Source organism: Tripterygium wilfordii, chromosome 12, assembly GCF_013401445.1.
Source record: "Tripterygium wilfordii isolate XIE 37 chromosome 12, ASM1340144v1, whole genome shotgun sequence".
Classification (NCBI taxonomy): domain Eukaryota; kingdom Viridiplantae; phylum Streptophyta; class Magnoliopsida; order Celastrales; family Celastraceae; genus Tripterygium; species Tripterygium wilfordii.
Window position 1 is genome coordinate 9,881,792 of NC_052243.1, and position 14,018 is coordinate 9,895,809.

Sequence of the window (14,018 nt, forward strand, 5' to 3'; positions counted from 1 at the left end):
TTACTTTGGATTTTGATTGTACTAACAACCAGGCAGAATATGAAGCACTGATCATTGGCTTAGAGATCTTGCATGAACTAAAAGCCAAAAATATTCTGGTGGTTGGAGATTCTCAATTGATGCTAAAACAACTTGTTGGAGAATACAAATGTGTTAGTTTTACATTGGCTCCATACTACAGTACAACCCTGCAATTGCTTGATGACTTCCAGGAGGTGGAGTTGAAGTACATTCCACGAGAACAAAATCATGAGGCCAACAGATTGACCCAACTAGCTTCTGGTTTAATACTTCCAAAAAGTTTGATACAACAAATCATCACGGTGGAAAGACGATCTCATCCATCTATCAAAGAAAGAGGCACGGCAGTTGAATGCCTAGCTCTTGACTATCAGATGAAAGATTGGAGAAGAGATATCATTAACCATCTAACATATCCCAATGGACAGACTATGAAGTCAAATTGCTCACATCTACTCCATACTATGCTCAGGCCAATGGACAGACAGAGGCTTCAAATAAGGTGATCATTTCTATCTTGCAGAAAACTATAGAGGATAATCCCATAGCATAGCACAGGATACTACCAGAGACATTATGGGCCTACCGTATATCCAAGAGAACAAACACTACAACTAGCCCTTTTGCTCTCACTTATGAGAATGATGCAGTACTACCTATGGAGATGGTAGTTCCATCTTTAAGGATCATGAAGCGATATAATCTATCTGCTGAAGAATATTCAGAAGCTATGAGCATGGAGCTGGAACAATTGGATGAAAGCAGGATGGAGGCTTTGAACAGGATGATAGTCCAAAAGAAGAAGATAGCAAAAGCCTATAACAAGAAAGTGAAGAAGAAAGTGTTCCATGAAGGCCAAATGGTGTGGAAGGTGATTCTACCACCAGGAATCAAGGACAAAGAGCTAGGCAAATGGTCTCCAAATTGGGAAGGACCCTTCAAGGTCCACAGAATTCTCAAAGGCAATGCGTATTGGCTGGCAGACCTAGATGGTCAGCCACATAAGAGATTTATCAATGGCAAATACTTAAAGCCATATTTCTCAAGCATTTGGGAATCTAAATCTGTAATGGTATAAAGAATGTAAAAGCATGCTATTTAACAGCAATCATGAGCCGACCTTAGTGGCCGCATATTATGAATAAAAATATTAGATGGCCACGGGCCATACAAAAGAAAAAGGTGAGAGCTTTCTCAAACTACGGTAGGAATGAATAGGCGTGCGGAAGTGGGAGAAGCCTTAGAAGCAGCAGCAGCTCAAATTAAATGAGGTAAGTGAAGAGTTTGAATTTTAAATGGATTTTATTTGATAGTAACTGATATTTTTGAAGGATTGTTGAGAATGGCCAAAAAATTAGCTTGGAATCCAACTTTGAACAGTTGAAATTCAAGATGGGGGGGCAATTGTTGGCACTAAAAATATTATGGGCTAAGCCTAGTCCATGTACAAGGCCCAAACTGCAGCTCATACGACCCATCATCAATCACAGCCCATAAGCCGATATTGTTAAACAAGAGAAGCCCAATTGATGAGTATATCTGCCCAAGAAAGAGTAGTGTTGAGAGTGGCCCATGTAAAGTGGAGGAGGTTATGACAGTTACCACAAGGTGGACCAGGTGACAGCTTATGAGAGAAGTGAGAAAAACTGGTATGAAGAGGTGATAATGGCTTCCAACTGATAGGAAATGACACAAATGAAGGATAACTGCAGTAGGATCATGATTTATGGGGGAGAATTTCGTGCAAGACATAGTATAAAAGCTGGTAGATAGACAGAGATAGACAAACAAACAATCAGTCAAACAAACAACAAAAACTCAAGCTAAAAGGCACTTTTAAGCTTCCTAGCATTTCAATTACTTTTCCAAATCCTTGTCAATTTCGAGCAAATATGATGTTGTTCATTCCAAATTTTCTTGTATTTATTTCTTGTCAAGTTTCAATGTCAACCATCGTTGTGTAAATTGTTCTTGGTGTCTAGTTAATCTTCTTCATTTCAATCTCAACAAAGCACATTTCAGTGGAGTTGGGGAACCTAGAACTATTAAGGTCCCAAGATATTTCGTTCAATTGTCTGGATAGAAGTCTTATTTACATTTGGTGTATTTCATTTCATTAGTGTAGGAAACTATAATCCTTGACACACCTGCACATCACCACCACCTTGGGCCACTTTTTGGTGACAACAGATACAGGTAACTGTAAATTGGACATTTCCAAGAAGACCCAACAACCCACCAAAAGAGGCCTCTCTCCGGTGTGGAGTTGAGTTCTTGTTCGGTTCTCACTTCTCTATGATTCTTCCTCTCCACAATCATTTCCTTTCTTCATAGCATGTTAAGGTTCGAAAGTTCGAAAGAGGTTAACAATATACATCGATTTAAAATTTAAAGAGAGTATTCTGTATATCATAAATAGACCAAACCCGAGCCTAACTCGTTAGGAGGGAGTCTTCTCGATACTTTGTATTTGTACACAAATATAAACAGCAAGAATTCACTGACGATGACCTTCAGGCAGGGCAACGACCCTGTCAAAAGGCACTATCCTTTGGGGCATTTTGCCATCTTCTTCGTCGTCGTCAAATTCCAGTAAATAACTGCACAACCAAAAAGCATACCATGTCATAAACAAAACAACAAAGTTCCACATGCTTTGCTTAGTAGTAGAATATTAGGCATTAGGGAACCATAGCATCATTCACTTAAATTGTCTTCATTTCAGAGATTACGACACCAAATAATTAGACAAACTACAGATAATGCACATAGCCAGAGACACTACATTGATAAAATTATAGCACAAATGACAGACAATGATAGGAAGATATTACTTACTCATCTGTCTTCCTCTACATATGTTTCATGGGGGTGAGCGTACAACGCAACATGCACAAATACACTTTAAGGTCAGTTGCATTAACATATTAATAATTTCTGACAACCGAAAACAAACAAACTTCCACATAGTGCTATACTTTCAGTACGAGCACAAAAAGGTGGATGAGAAAGTGATCACCTTCCTCTGAGGACTGACAACAGTTGCCTTATAAAGTGCAGTAGTCCTCGGATAAACAGCTAAAACTTGTCTCCCTGGAGGGAAATCTGGTACGCTAGAAGGTTCATTTCGCTTAGGAAAAGGTATGATGTGTGACATGGGCAGATGATATTTCCTGTAGTTATTGTGAGATAAATGAACATTGTCCACGTGAGTTTAATTAAGTACAAGCATGAAGCGCGTGCAAGAGGAATTGGCAATACCATACAACATCAAGGGAAATAATAGATGAAATACGGGTACTGCACTGTTAGTTTAATTTTAAACAAATGACAGAGCATCAATTGAGAAACCAACCTTTGGCCACTGCCTTCTTCTTCATCACCTGGCTCTTCATCAAGTACTTCAAATCTGCACATACAGATACAAGTTACAGGAAAGAACAAATAAATGACACAAAATAAGGCCAGTTGAAACAGTACCCTATTACCACCAAGTTCATTAAGCACTCATTGAAGATGAAAAAATAAAATTACGACTTCAGGGAAACAAGCAATACTGTTGAGCATCTCCACGTAGGCTCCAACTCTAAGGGATGCTCTAAAGGTTAATTCACAGCATCCCATTATCCAAATTCCAAACTAGAGTACTCAATACATATTATAAGATAATCAACATGTGCAAATTTCATATGCATACACATACAATAGAAAAAACAGAGACATCCAAGTCACACAATACAATCCGTATCACTAATACCACTACAATGCACCCAGTGCTTCTTTCAGGAAAAAAAATACATGAATACAGCTATGTTCTTAGAGTTATTTATAAAGAAATTTCTTTATCATATAAAAATAACTTAGGGTACACTATATAAAACACTAAGGAAGGAATTTCTTTCATCATCGTCAACAATATGTTGGATCAGCTACATGAATCCATACGAGAAATTAGTGAGAACCCATAACTTGAATTCTCCTTCACCATTAGGATACTCGATACGAGATGATAGAAGGGAAAAGAAAAAAAAAAGAATGCTGATAAGCTGGTTGTTTCTTCGACGAATCGAGTCAAAGCAGGCTCTAGCATTAAATATGATCACACCCATCCGCATTGACCATAAGAACAGGGGTTCGGTTCCCCTCTCCACCAACACTTCCCAACCAAAGGGAAAAACATAATCATCATCAATGCCTTTGTCTCAATTAGTTTGGGTTGGCTACGCGAAGCCATCCAAAAAATTTTAAAATCAAACTCAAAAAATCTTGTAAGGTCCTAGTGCAATTTTTTTTTAACGGCCTTAGTGTAAATTGATATTCCCAGATACCTAATCTAGGAAGCTTTTCATCAAGTCATAAAAGCAGGCCAGCATAAATCACCACCAAATAATTGGCAAGTCAATACCAAATATTCTTTCTTTGGGTTTGAAACTCTGATGAAGTTCATGCAAGGCCACACAGTACACACAGATATCTATATACACACACACACACACTCTGATAAGGTTCATATAATGCTTGAATACGATCATGGAGCATCAGAGGAAAACACAAGGTATTGTAAAGGCACCTACGAAGTACAATAGAAGATATATCAGCAAAGATCTAACCTGAGCTCACCCCATATACTTGTTTAGATGTATGATGTATCTAGAGAAAGTTAACATTGATTGAATTATGACAGCAGTCATGCAGTACCAAGAACAAGTACTACAGTACATAATAATGACCTCAGTGGGAAAAGAAAAAATAAAAGAAACTACACAAGAAAAAAACTCGTACCAGACTTATAAAACTCATGCAAACTTAGGATCAAATGAGCAGTGCAAGACTATAACAATTAGAGTCAGGAATCTGATCATAAGTCATAACTTCCAGTACCCTGCCGCAAACACTAGGTGTAAAAGATTTTTCACATAGTAATAAATTTTACCGCTGGAAAATGGGTACGTTTGCCATACATTTTCACTTGCATAGAAGACATTGACATAATCATGATTTCAGTTTTTTTATAATTTGATTTTATGCTGACCAGACAAATCCACCTGCATCTGGATTTATTTCTCTATAATTAGATATAATAACTTTTGAGGAATCAAAATTTTTCATAGTCCATCTATATGGCTGTAGTCATCTTTCTGGGAAAATTTCACAATTCCTGAACCATTTGATTATTTTAGAAATTAGTTATTACGAAAGACATCTCTCAATACCTCTATTTTGAGAAGATAGAATCCATATAAATATTGACCCAAACTGGTTCTATGAAGCATGTCAGGTTATGTCTTACTCTTTTGTATCCTTGTGAAAATGTATCACTTTTACAACGAACCACTCGTCCTTTTCAGAATTATCTCCCGTGACTCTAGCTGCCACCTACATAAATCAGAATGAACTGTTCAGTTTGATGAAACTGCACTGTATTCATGAATCAAAAGTTTAAAACTAATGTAAAACATTGAAGTAGGTTTGTGCCACTTTTAGTACATCAACCTCAATAATTATTTGGTAATTGCTTTTCTTATACCTGTTCCCCCTTTAGGTTAGCACAGGGCTCAAGTTGACTTCTCATTGATGGAGAGAGCCTTGAGATATCTGAATCAGTCTTCATTCGTTTTCTTTTCTGTTCATTACCATCTGCAACTTCCGTCAACAATCAAGTGACTATAGAGTGTGGTTATTTTCAACATATGCACGTTGTTGACATGGAGTACGTGGCAAACGATTTTACATTCAGGTTCTGTTGCCCAGTTTATTAATCCCACATTCTATACTCCGCTTAATTTTCAATTACTTACATGAATAATCCAGTTCATCTAATAACTTGCATATTATCAATCAACACTGCTAAGCATGTCGAAACCAAGTCATGGAACATGCAGTTAGCAATTTGAGACACTAAGGCAGTGAATGATATTAGCATATGTGTAACTCACTACCAAATTTAAAATCAACGTCTGGTGGAATACTAGCACACAGTTTCAATTCCCGTGAGGCAAAAAATAAGCTGCAATGGAATCTTCTCACTATGAAGGAGAGGATAGATTTACTTAAGTAACAGAAGGCACAGATAGATAGCAACCTCCATGAATTCTGCATCATCTAACAGCTCGGTATACCAGTCATTTTCTGACCAGCAAAGAACTAGAAAAAAACTCTAGGGTGTGAACATTATACATGCACCAAGAGAGTGCCTCCCAAGTACATCTACCAAGACAGTGCCACCCAAGTACATCATCAATTCCATCTAGTGCTGAAATTGCATCATACAGACTTTACATGCTAAAATTAGATTCAAAGATTACAACAAATAAAACTCATTTTATTCATTAACCCATAGATTAGAGCACATACCTATCCTCTTTCGTTGTTGCCCTGGAGGCCCAGATGGCAGCAAAGCATCCAATTGACTCAGCAATGCACTGGAAAAACTGCATCAAATAATTAAGACAATAATTGGCAAAAAGGTATTGAATTCAATAATCAATATTATGAACCATAATAGGTAAACAGAGACCAATCAGTAAAATGTGAATCAACCTATGACAAACTTTAAAAGAAGTTCAAGCCAAACTACTGCACGTACTTCGTAAGAAGTTACTGATACAGCTCAAAGCACTACCATCAAATTCTATTCTCATTATTTGTTGAAATACGACAAAAAAACAACAAAGAATTTGAAAATAAACAAATAAATAAAAGGATTAATGTAAAGGTTAAAAACTCCATTAAGTACAAACTCAAGCATACGTTACTTCACTTTCTGACAGATCTTTGGCCCGAGTATATAGATGCGTTAGCTTTGCTAGTGAAGTATCACCAGGCTTCTCAACCACCTCAGGAGCTGCATATCAATTAAAAATAAATAGAAGAAGAAGAAATTACCACAGACAAGTCATACTGGCGAAGAAACACAAACAAGCAAGTAAAGTAAGAAGCAAATATCATGGCAAAAAGAATAACTTATAATAATGCCTTGAGTTGATTGACCATCTATGAGAAAAATTCAACTGATGTAAAAAAAAATGCTCAACTTGATTTCTCTAATGTTAAGTAAAGAAGTGCAATTTAAGACACAAAATAGCTCAAGAAAGCAATTTATTTTGATCAAGAAAAAACAGCATAATTAAGATTTAATCATATACTATTCTTAAACTCTTCAAATACTTAAGGGGATCTACAATAAGATTACATAACTAAGATGCAATATGTAAATCGTAAAATAAGGCAGATTAACCATTCCACATATGATATTATGACCACATGCAATAGAATAGGCATCCGGAATTCACTTTCAATTTCAACAAACAAGCATGTAGGGATAGAAGTCAGCAAATAGTGTAGTACTGAACAATAAAAAAAAACAGTTCAGAAGTTAGGACAAGTGGACAACTAAGCAGACAGAAACGTCACCATTACCATATTCCATCCCAGTCCCTTTCATGTGCAACCCTACCACAAATTCTTTCACCATTTCAACGAACAAATTCCAGCTTAAAATAAAGCTGATCTCCTGCAAACTCTTATGAACTGTACTAAATTAAGTTTCTATCAAGAAAGACGCCTAGTATTTTTCCCTAACAATAAATGTTGTTAAATTGCAGAGAATTAGGAAAATTCTGGTGCACCTCTGTACAAGCACCCTGGGACAAACAAAAGAAAGAAGAAAGAAAAAGAGAGGACAGGAGAAACATATATATCAATAACAGTCATCCAGTGTAAACACAATATGCTAATTTCTCTATCTAGACATGCAATAATTCCACATGCTTTTACTTTACAAACTAGAGAATTCTATCAGTAGCCATTTTTGTAATATGAACAGCCAATGACTAATCAATGCTGCCCCAATTATCTGAATCCATCAACAACAGCAAAGTAGCAAGCAATAGAAAGTGAAAACCATTTAGTAATCTAGGAATTAACACTATCACACAAATCCATCAAGTAGGTCTCCAACTCAAACTACATTTAAGCATATTCACCTCAAGAAAAGTGAGAAACATATATCCAACAAAACAGAACCCAGAAAAACCCACATTTGCACGGCAACAAAAATCAGCATTCATTCATCCTAACAATCAATCTTAAGAGTAACCAAACCTCAATAATGCATAAAATATCAAGCTGCAATTAGTCAGACATAGACGTACAGTCGTACATATATTCTGATATTCATGTTCAGAAAATTAATAATAATGCTTATACAAGAGAATTGAGCCCTCCAAAAGGGGGGAACTCAATACACTAGGGAAGAAAAATCCCAAATGTGCATCCGAATAGCTACCCACAAACAGCATCTGTTTATACGTAAATATTAGGATAACCATATATCAATATGCAGCACATCAATCATCAGTATGAGTAATCATTACCCACAAGTATAAATACGCATATTCTAAATAAGGACACTATTATATTAGAGAGGCTTACTTGTTTGGAGCTTCTTGTGCATCTTGTTGATCTCGACTAGCACCTCCTCTTGATCTTTCCTTATCCGATCGAGTACCCTGGAGTTCTCCAAGATTGTAGTGATGTCTGGAGATGACATTGCTTCTGGGTCTGTTCTCGGACGAAAAGATCCAAATGCCGGTTATAGAAGATGATAGGCGCTCCAAACCTCGCTATATTTGGAGTTTTAATAGTCTCCTATGTTGTATGTCATTGATCTTTCTGCTACACCGCCTGAATGATATAAAAAAAAATCTCACATCAGCTGACAGAAAAACATTTTGCAAGTGTTCATGGCATTTATATGATTTGAGGGGAAAATAAAATTTAGTGGAAAACGCAAAATAAATGAGCATAAATACAGATTTTTGCCATTTTTTAAATTATTTATTATCTTTGTGCTGCAGCGTAGTATGATACTCCAGCTCAGCTGTTTTGGACAAAATTGGAAAAATGGAACTCCCAGATTGTCTTTTTTGAATCTGCTTGTGGTAAGAAACTAAAACATTAAACCATCAAACTATCGAAAACCTCCCAAAAAAAAAGCCAATCATGAACCCAATTAATGCTTTCCTCAATCCTGTTCAACCCAATTAATGCTCGTTATCTATCACGTCTTTGTAACATCAAAACAGCTCAGCAGCCAACACAACGCAAATTCTAGTCATACGATTCTTCTCAGTGGCTAATCGATTCATAAAATTTACCATAATTATTACACAAACAGACACTCGTGTGTAAACAATAGCTGTATAGTCCAAGCCACGATTCGCATTTATATACAAATCTACATATATATATATATATATGATGCAAATTTCAGCATGCGAAATCAACTCACACGGAAATGAAAACAGAGGATCCCCAATACCAAAAAAAACCCTCGAAGGAGGAAGCGATTACTTGTTGAAGAATTCGGGCAAACCAAAAGAGGCGTATCTGGTCCAATGCTTCCACAACAACCGGGTGTCTCAAACGAATTACATAAGCTGATGACTGAGACAAAGAAGCGAGGAGAGACAAATGAAGTTGTCTTTAGGGGGTTCTCTTCAATTGTTCAGGGGGTGTTGTCGGGTTCCGATGGGAGCTGTTAGGGTATGTTTCGATTGGAAACGATAAAACGTGGAGCCCATAGGACATTATGACACGTGGACTAATGATGCTCTTCTTTATTTGGGAACCATCGTAATGATAGGCATCAATTCATGCCCCAAATATAATGAATCAATTAATGAATGGATTTGTGTGGGTCGCTCATATTTAAGTTGGGGTTAATAGAATTAGTGGTTACTAAAACATTGTCTGTCTTTCAATTTGATCATTGAAAGTCAAATGATACCAAGTTAATCACCTATAAAGTTTAATTTATGTTAATTTGGTCATCCGAACAGAATTTGTCAATTTCGATCGGTCAACCTACTGATGTGACGGGTTGACCGTTAAATCAATGTTAAATTTCGCTGATACAAGGTGATTGATACTCTTCATCCAGAATAGAAAGCACTCTGGTGATTGAAGTAAGTGTAGTGAACTGTAATACATCGTCATCCTGAGGGATGTGCCTTGAGTCTGCCATGAAGATCCCAACAAGTAAATTGGGGGAATATATGTCACCAAAACACACCAAAAACGTCGATGATCAAAGATCCGCGACGGATGGAGAAGATCTATAGCTGGAGATAAGAAATCCTGAATAACTCTTATTCAAATTCAAAACATGAAAACATGTATAAAGAAGGAGATCGAAAACAGTTGCAGGGGAGGAGTAAGTGGAAAAGAAGGATCTCCACCCCCCCTACAAACAGATCTGGAGGAGTTGAGAGAAGTAGCAAGGAAATATTCTGGAAAATTGAAGACATATAGAAAATTAAATCAAATCTAAAATTTCGATCTGGTCCAATATCGGTTTATTCTAGAATTTTTGTCTGATTTGATTTCTATATTTTAAAACCAGAAAATTTGTTATTCTTTCGCTTTCAGACCAAAACGGGATTGAAAATTGCATAAATACACAGTGAATTATCTCTTTAAGGTGTACATGAAAACTTTACAAAGGTTGCGACATACAAAATGAAATGATATGTTTAATTCAAGTGTGTAATAAATTGTCCATGCATCCAACTTTGTATCATTTTAAGGATGACTTTGGTTGATCATGTATACAACTCACGAGATTGATTCACATTGAGAAAATATAAGGGTTTGCTTGGTATACTTGGTTTCTATGCATTTTAGGTTTCTATTGTTCGGGAAACAGAAAAGAACCCCTCGAAAACACTGTTTGTTGGCCATTTTAGAAAACACGAAAAACAAGAAATCACTTTTCTTTTGTCAAGCAAAGAACGGGTTACAACGAGCAAGCATGAGTCTCAAAGTTATGATCAAGCGGCTGATGACCATTATACAACCAAGGCTGAAGTTCTCGAAACATGTGATTGGGAATGCTGCCAGATAAATCTCTTGCAACGCCCCATTTGGCCAGAGAATCCGCCCAGGTATTCTGGCACCTGTGAATTTTGGTAATGGACCAATTATGAAACTCATCAAGCTTGCGTCAGGCCTCAATAATCAGATCCTCAATAGCCCGTTCCGAAACTAAGTTGGGCTGCTTGATTTCATCCACCACCACTAAGGCATCATATCATTTCGCATGCTACTCAACATCAGTATGTGAGCTATGTGATCTTTGCATTTGAATGTCTGATAGAGTTTCATATTGCGCTTATACTGCCAAGTGGTTACATGTTCAGGTTGAACCATTGGATTTGTTACAGTTTTTAGTATTTCTTGCTTCTTCAAGTAAATACTGATTTTTATGATATATACCAAATATCGTAATCCTTACCAATCAAATTTTCCCTTAATTTAGGTCAACGACTATACTTTTTGTAGCAGTCATCTAGCTAGAGATCATAATTCACATTCAGAATTTTGTATAACATCCATCACATGTTATTGCTTCATATTTCAAATTAAACGTCCTAATAGTCTAACATGTGCCATAAAAATAATGTATATGCAAGCATCTACTCAACTTTATAAGCATACTTAAACCATACTAGTTTAATTTAAATAGAGCAACATGAGAATATTATAAGAAAACAAACTTCCTTAAATAATATTCAACCGAAATCTTTTATATCAAATGAAAAATCTTAACATTGAATTAAATGACTAATAATAATTTAAAGTCTTAACATTGAATTAAATGTCTGATGATTGCCATCTTGGTGTTTGTGTTTTTCAGTTTTTTTTTTCCAATCCTCTTCGTTGTACTCCATCGTTATGGTGGCCCAAGTTACAATCAGGTTTATGACCTTTAAAAAAAATTATAGGCGTTTCACGAAATCATGATAGATTTTACTTACACGTTTGGTACTTAATTATGCTTAATATGAATTCAAAACTTCATTATAGTTTCCGTTAAATCCACTTCCCTCCTCGTCCAAATCCATGGGCTTCTAGTAGGCAATCTCTTTCATATGGGAAAGATGCTTCATTTTAGTCAATCCAACTTTTATTGAATATTGAATTTACTGGTATTTTTTTAAAAAACTATTTTATTTACTACAATATTAATACCATTTTATTAATTATTATTATTATTATTATTATTTACATAAGAACCTGATTACAACTTATCGTGTGTGCACTAGGTAAACTCATGAGCATGTGTAATAACCTACGAACCACGCTTGTTCGATAAGTATATAATAAATTTCATGTATGGACATAGGGTAGGAATCAAATCCATATATTTCAAAGAGAATAGATTCTTTCCTCAACGATTAGAAGTTCTTATATTTATTTATAATATTTATATTCACATTTATGACAAATGAATAACTTTTGAATCTAAAAATTTACAAATTATACCATTTTATTATTAATATTATTATTTGCATAAGAACGTAGTCACAACTTATCGCGTGTGCACTAGGTAAACTCATGAGCATGCATAATAACCTACGAACCACGTTTGTTCGATAAGTATATAATAAATTTCATACGTGGATTCAGAGTAAGAATCAAACCCGCAATTTTCAAAGAGGATAGATTCTCTCCTTAGCGGTTAGAAGTTTCAATATTTATTTATAATATTTATATTCCCATTTATGGCACATGAATAACTATTGAATCTAAAAATTTATGAGGGAAGTTCATATACCATAGGAGTTAATAACTTCTATGGACCTAAAGGGTTGTCCCTCCACTTTAAGGGGACATTAATGGGTTATCAAAAAAGAAAAGAAAAAAAAGGGACATTAATGGGCTATTCAATATCATGGGACCATGTTGTCTCGCAAAAGATTTGACCCAACCTCCATATAGGCTGTAAGCATTTCAAATAAATATGCAAGGCCACAAGTATTTGTCATTGGTCATTGTAATGAGCTACTATAGTTGCTGGTTCACATTTCGTTGATTAGCATCTTTAGTTCTTACACTAATCCATTTAGACAAAACCCAAAGGAGTTGGTTGGGTGGTAACTCGTAAGATATCATAATACACATCCCTAAGAAAATAGAGTATCCTGAGTGAGTTCGACTCTCACATTCGATTGATTTTGGTGGGATTACCCTCATGATATAAAGTTACGTAATTATCTAGTACCATTAAGACGGAAAATTTATCATGTAAGGTGGGATCCAATGTAACATGTCTTGGATGGATTCCTTTATCACGAAAAAAAAGAAAGATCATTTATACATACAAAATAAAATCTTAATAAATATAAGTTATCATTTAGACATAAAAAAAAAATTAAATTTTAATAAAGATAAGTTAGTGATAACTGCCAAACTCTATATTTTACAACTAAATAATTGTCTTACGTTTCTATCCGGATTAGCCATGTCGAGTAACCAAATTTGAAACGAAAAGCATTGACAATTTCTACATTTACTCGATCAAGGTTGACGATTCCCATGTGGCCCCACTAAAATGGACGATAAAACTTTGTAGTTTCTACTTTATATTTATGGACCCAAATATATTCTATAATCTATAAATAAATGAATAATTAATAGAGATGTATATACATAAATTCTCCCATATGAAAAAAAAATGTGACCAACTTTGCGTACAAAATCCATTGGTTGTAATAAAACACAACAAAAGTGGAGGTCACACATTTTCTGTGGGACCCACTACATCTATGTTTGAAAAATAAATATACAAAGTTGATCCACATAGAGATTTCTTTAATTTTCTCATGTTAAGCGTTCAAAAATTGTGTGGTGCATGTAAGTTAGGGTGGATGTTAAATCTATTCATATATTTGTTTTGTATGTGTTTTATGTTTTCATTTTAAAAACACGAAAAATAAAAATAATTTGAAACCATAATGTTTGTTCGGGGATAATGTTTGTCCGGTTTCATCCCGATGTAATATGGATATGTTCCGATGTTGTATTCTTGGGTCCTGTTGCCTAATTTTCTAGGATAATGTTTGTAATTTTCTATGCTACTTTCGAGGTACTAGATGTAAGGTTTGCTATCATAAAATGAAATGTTTAGGTTTATAGTCTTTCAAAAAAAAATT

General features: G+C 35.3%; 1 protein-coding gene across 4 annotated transcripts; it reads right to left on the reverse strand.

The window, feature by feature from the left end:
• Positions 1-2,226: 2,226 nt before the first annotated feature.
• LOC120010724 (SAGA-associated factor 29 homolog A-like) lies at positions 2,227-9,643 on the reverse strand. 4 transcript variants are annotated; one of them, XM_038861542.1, is made up of 10 exons: positions 9,376-9,643; positions 8,455-8,706; positions 6,772-6,865; positions 6,376-6,452; positions 5,549-5,664; positions 5,312-5,397; positions 3,377-3,430; positions 3,041-3,194; positions 2,860-2,873; positions 2,227-2,621 (listed from the first exon to the last, which is right to left on the reverse strand). In XM_038861542.1, exons 2-10 carry the CDS (start codon positions 8,570-8,572, stop codon positions 2,519-2,521), a joined length of 816 nt encoding a protein of 271 aa, XP_038717470.1. In that variant the 5' UTR covers positions 8,573-8,706; positions 9,376-9,643; the 3' UTR covers positions 2,227-2,518. The 4 variants fall into 4 exon arrangements, with proteins under 4 accessions (XP_038717470.1, XP_038717469.1, XP_038717468.1 ...); XM_038861541.1 differs by having other exon boundaries at positions 9,344-9,643; XM_038861540.1 differs by having other exon boundaries at positions 9,314-9,643.
• Positions 9,644-14,018: the final 4,375 nt, after the last annotated feature.